Here is a 4,687-nt window from a genome sequence, read left to right as displayed (position 1 = left end):
CTATGCTCGGCTCCTATGGGTCGAAGCACGATGTTTTATAACTTATAGCCTTTCTGGATAAATTCACCGTCTAACGTAAAAAGAATTATAGAAATCGGGTCAGTGGGTTAAGCAGAAAGAAGAGACAGAGACGTGAGTAACTTTCGTATATACATAATTTTTCACCCACTGCTCAGCTCGTACTGGTCATAGCGTGATGTATAATATAAAAGTAATTTGGTCTCCGGTTACCTCACTTACACAACGCAAGCGTTGTTTCACGTCAGTTTTCTGTTAGGCCGTGGTACCACTGCGGTCGAGCTGGCCCAGCAGTGCCGAAGCATGGTACTCCCACACTTTAAAAGTTCCACACTATGTCTGTACATCTATTACAAGTTATGACTTTGGTAAATCTGAACTTGTTATTCACAGTACTTACGGTAGTATTTGCGTTTGCCTCAATTCGAATACAGCAACAATAAGTTGATAATAAATACACGTAATTCTCGATTGTTTCCTACAAATTATGTCAGTCATGTTTTTATATGAAAATTTTAAACAGTTATGGATGTATCACACCAGTATGCTACTGTTAAACTCTGCGTTTACGTAAGTTTCAGGATTTACTAAAATGACAATTTGTTACATTGGTCGAGTGGGTGTAAAAAATGCTACATTGGTCGTGTGGGTGTAAGAATTGTTGCTTGGGTTGAGTGGGGTGAGTATTGTTACATCAGTCGAGTGGGTGTAAGAATTGTTACATTGATCTAGTGGGTGTAAGAATTGTTACATTGATCTAGTGGGTGTAAGAAATAATTATCAACCTGTAGTCTTAGTATGATAATGGGGAACTTAACATGCTGTAGGTTGTTGGGAGTTTAAAAGTCGTTTATTGCAGCTCATCGTGCAGGAGGACTAATAGAGGCAACCTTTGTTTAGCATTGAACGTTCTACGATATGATGTAATTATGCATGATCATTATCTTTACTGATATTTTCTTTAACATCAGATTTCTACAATAGGCTAGATGACTAATTTTTATTTTAATGTCCGTCTTGTAGATTATTTTAAAATACTACACACGTATTTTTTATTTTCTTATTGAAACAAGTATTTTCGAAGATATCTTGATTTGAAATATCGCGTGACGTTACTTATAGGTTAATTTTATACGTAGAAATAACCTACATATTTGCTGACACTTCTAAAATTAGATTCGTTTCATCTAAGTCTTAGTCTCTTATATGACAAAATAAAAAAATACCTGTCTAACATTTTTTCATTACCTAACTGGCGGACTAAAAAAAATTTTAATTTTCATACATCCTTATTAAAAATATCTTATACTGGTTAATCTAAACATTTACTCTATTCCACACTTTTGCAGTAACACGAAAACGAAAATAAAATATTTTTCCCAAATACATGAGTACTGCTTATCACAATGAGTTGAATTATAATAATACAATAATGTGTGTAAATATGTTTGTTCATTGTGTATTATATGTTAACCGTCACACGGTATATGTCTTTAGTATATTCCTTTGATTCGAGGCGTCCACACGTCGCTATCACCAATATGGTGTCGTATGTTGGAGTACTTATTGTGGCTGTTTGTGTTGTTTCTGTAAGTTCTTTTTTATATTACTTACTAGCAAACTAAATTTCCCTGCCCTTTTCTTGATTTTTCTGAAGTTTCTTAACTATAAACCTCACGGAGCCCGAGAACTTTTCAACGAAAGGAAAACCGTGGAAATCGGTTCATGCATTCTGGAGCTATAGAACCAGGAAGGAAGGGAAAAACCCGACTTATTTTTATATTACGTATAGATTATTTTAAAATGTTGTATTACTACTTTATAATCAATGCACTTAGTAAACGTCACGCTTTTTATCCCTGATGCTGCGGACTACCTAGCGGGTTTACCGGGGCTCCGGCTAGAAAAGCAGCAGGAGTAGGAACGGGGTGGTTTTAGTCAGTAAGAGTCTGACACTCTCTCGCCTCGCCCATGGCGAGATATGGCCCATGGATGATTTTCCCTTCTTAGAAAAAGTACAATTTATCTGTATTATGTAGTATGTACAATTTTATGTGTATTATGTAGTATGTACAATTTCAACTGTATCTAAGATTGATTGTGTTTCTTGCCATTAAACCAATATAGAATTCTTTTAACGTGTTTCTTTTTTCAGGAGTCTTCAGCGCGGTTGCGAGTCACATTACTGAACAGAGATTACAGTTATGTACGTCCTAACGAAATCCTTATCACTCACGTAAGTTCTATCCTCTATTGCACCATCTCACCACAATTTCTTAGCAGAGAGCTTAGTACGAGTTTGTTTTTCGTTTAACGAGAATAAACCGAGACCGCGTTCGGCGCTGTGATTGGCCGGCTCGAATGAACTAACCAATCAGAGCACTGAACGCGGTTTCGGTTGAAAGTAAAACTAACTCGTTCTAAGGGGTATAAAAAAGTAGACAGTCCACTGTTGGGCTTTGGGTCTTTTCTATATAAAAGGAGTGATTGTCGTATTCTATTATATCGAGGGTGTTTGGTATTAGTAAACGGGTTAGAGTTCGTAGTAAAAACATTAAAATTTTTCAAAGAACAATTTCTTTTCATTCTTTTTTTTTCTCTTTTCAAAACATTGCCTCACACTTGGATTTTCTCCTGTGTCGTGGGTGCGTTTACAAACATATAATTTCACATACACAAAGAGTTACTTCACCTTTCTTCGGTTGCCCAGCCACCGTGCCATGCATTCAAGCAACGAGTTTGTTTAACGGTGCCCTGATTGGCTGGTTCATTCGAGTCGGCCAATCCCATCGCCGAACGCGGTCTCGTCTCGATCTCATTAAATGTAAAACATACTCGTACTAGGCCCTCTGGTTTTTTTTTAATGGGTAGTCTTTTAGTTGGTTTTTGTAGAGGGGAGAGTGGTAACATTTGTACTCCAGTTTGCTATCACACGGTTGCAACTACCTCTGCTGTTAACAATATGCCGTTCGTGTGTATAACTCTTATACATAAGATTGATATTCCAGCTATTCACACGAAGCATTTCGCTTCAAGTGTCCTAGTGCGAACCGCTAAGACCTGCCGTATTTCCTTTCTTGAAAATTACGTCTCAAAGACCAAGGTAGGCGTGCTGCATCATCGCTTACCACCAGGCGAGATAGTGGCCAAACGTCACCCTTTTACCAAAGTATATAAATAAAAAGGTACACTAACATTTTTTTGACTGTCTCGTTGGCCGAGTGGTTGCAAGTGCGACTGCCGGGCAAGAGGTCTCAGGTTCGATTCCCGGGTCGGGCGAAGTTCCTCATGGGGTTTTTTCGGTTTTTCGAAAATTTCTCAGTGGTAGTACGGAGCCTGGAAATGTGCCCGGTATATGGCAATAGGCTCACCCCTTATTACATGGGACTTACAACATAAATTTTGAAATGTGGGTGTACATTGGCATTATGTGCCATAATGTGCACCTCTTGCCTTAAAAAATTAAAGGCGTGACGTTATAATAATAAACTTCTCAATTTCCAGATAAAAAGGCTCCTAGAGCGCATGACAGAATTACAAGTGACGGTGCCTCCTCGCATACGTCATCTATACGATTTGCTGAAGAAAGATTACAAGCAAGGACCCGAGTATGGGCAGATGCACCATGTACTGGATTTCAACAAAACATTGCCACCGAGATATGACGTTAACAAGTTGAATAGGATCTTCACGACACCTGCAATGCAGAAGTAGTAGGGAGTTTAAGTGATGCTCGTATTCGTAAAGATGTTGTTTTTGCATTTGTGTGCGAGTAGAGATAGGGAGGGATTGGAGAGTGATTTTTTTTTGTAAGTTTTTATGTTTGCGAGTAAAAAAAAGGAAGGGCTATCCCTTCCTTTCTGAGAGAAATTTTTTTGATGAGAAGTTTTTGTAAAGAAAAAAGTGAGAAAGTGTAGTTTTAAGTAAAATTTTGCTGAGAAAAAAAAGATTTTTGGCGAGAAAACGTAGTTTTTGGTGAGAAACAATAGTTTTTGGTGAGAAAATGTTTTTAGTGTTTTATTTTGCGGGAAAGTAGATTTTGTTCAAAGAAATAATGGCAAAGACCTTTGGAAAATGATTTTTTTGGCAAAGGCCATATATGTATATATTATTATTATGGTGAGATAAATAATTTTTTTTAAGCGAGATTTCAGATTTAGACTGTAAAAGATTTCTGTTGACCAAAAATGTAGTCAGAAAAAGTATTATTTGTGAATATGAGTATAAACAGGTACTTATATTAAGTACTATTGGTTGGTGTGAGTAATTTGGGAACGACGGCTTGTTTTAAAATTATTTATATTTTAAAATGTACTTACTTACTTAAGTAAAAAATAAATACAATCAATAAAATTGTTTTATTTATTTTTGTGTTTCTTTGCGAATTCAGATGACGAGTATCGTAAGTGACCCGGTTGTGGCCACTTTAAGAATTTTGTCGACTTTGAGGCTTTCTTAACTTATAGTTTTTGTTATCACGAACATATTTCTTGTAAAAAGTCATTTAACATGTATTAACCTTGCCTAAGAAAACCCTTTTTTAAAGAACGTCCAATAGAAAAATAACTGTATAAAAAAGAAAAAAAAAGGGAGTTTGTGCCATTTTTGGCCAGGTTCGTGCCATTTCTGGCCACGGTCGTGTGCCATTTCTGGCCACGGTCGTGTGCCA

General features: G+C 36.8%; 1 protein-coding gene across 2 annotated transcripts; it reads left to right on the top strand.

The window, feature by feature from the left end:
- The first annotated feature begins 1,510 nt into the window (after window positions 1-1,510).
- LOC118276900 (uncharacterized) lies at window positions 1,511-4,294 on the top strand. 2 transcript variants are annotated; one of them, XM_035595507.2, is made up of 3 exons: window positions 1,511-1,607; window positions 2,174-2,224; window positions 3,523-4,294. In XM_035595507.2, the coding sequence occupies exons 1-3, from the start codon at window positions 1,560-1,562 to the stop codon at window positions 3,730-3,732; spliced, it is 309 nt and encodes a 102-aa protein (XP_035451400.2). In that variant the 5' UTR covers window positions 1,511-1,559; the 3' UTR covers window positions 3,733-4,294. The 2 variants fall into 2 exon arrangements, with proteins under 2 accessions (XP_035451400.2, XP_035451399.2); XM_035595506.2 differs by having other exon boundaries at window positions 2,174-2,254.
- The last annotated feature ends 393 nt before the right edge of the window (window positions 4,295-4,687 follow it).

The sequence above is a fragment of the Spodoptera frugiperda genome, chromosome 17 (assembly GCF_023101765.2).
Source record: "Spodoptera frugiperda isolate SF20-4 chromosome 17, AGI-APGP_CSIRO_Sfru_2.0, whole genome shotgun sequence".
NCBI classification, from domain to species: Eukaryota; Metazoa; Arthropoda; class Insecta; order Lepidoptera; family Noctuidae; genus Spodoptera; species Spodoptera frugiperda.
The sequence above is the reverse complement of the archived record's forward strand: the minus strand, read 5'-3'. Positions and strand labels throughout refer to the sequence as shown.

What these genes read in the sequence shown, in the direction of transcription:
- LOC118276900 (XM_035595506.2), top strand. Translation starts at nt 1,560, where the DNA reads ATGGTGTCGTATGTTGGAGTACTTATTGTGGCTGTTTGTGTTGTTTCT. An exon ending in TGGCTGTTTGTGTTGTTTCT is followed by an intron (nt 1,608 to 2,173) that starts GTAAGTTCTTTT and finishes TTCTTTTTTCAG; the next exon opens with GAGTCTTCAGCGCGGTTGCG. An exon ending in ACGAAATCCTTATCACTCAC is followed by an intron (nt 2,255 to 3,522) that starts GTAAGTTCTATC and finishes CTCAATTTCCAG; the next exon opens with ATAAAAAGGCTCCTAGAGCG.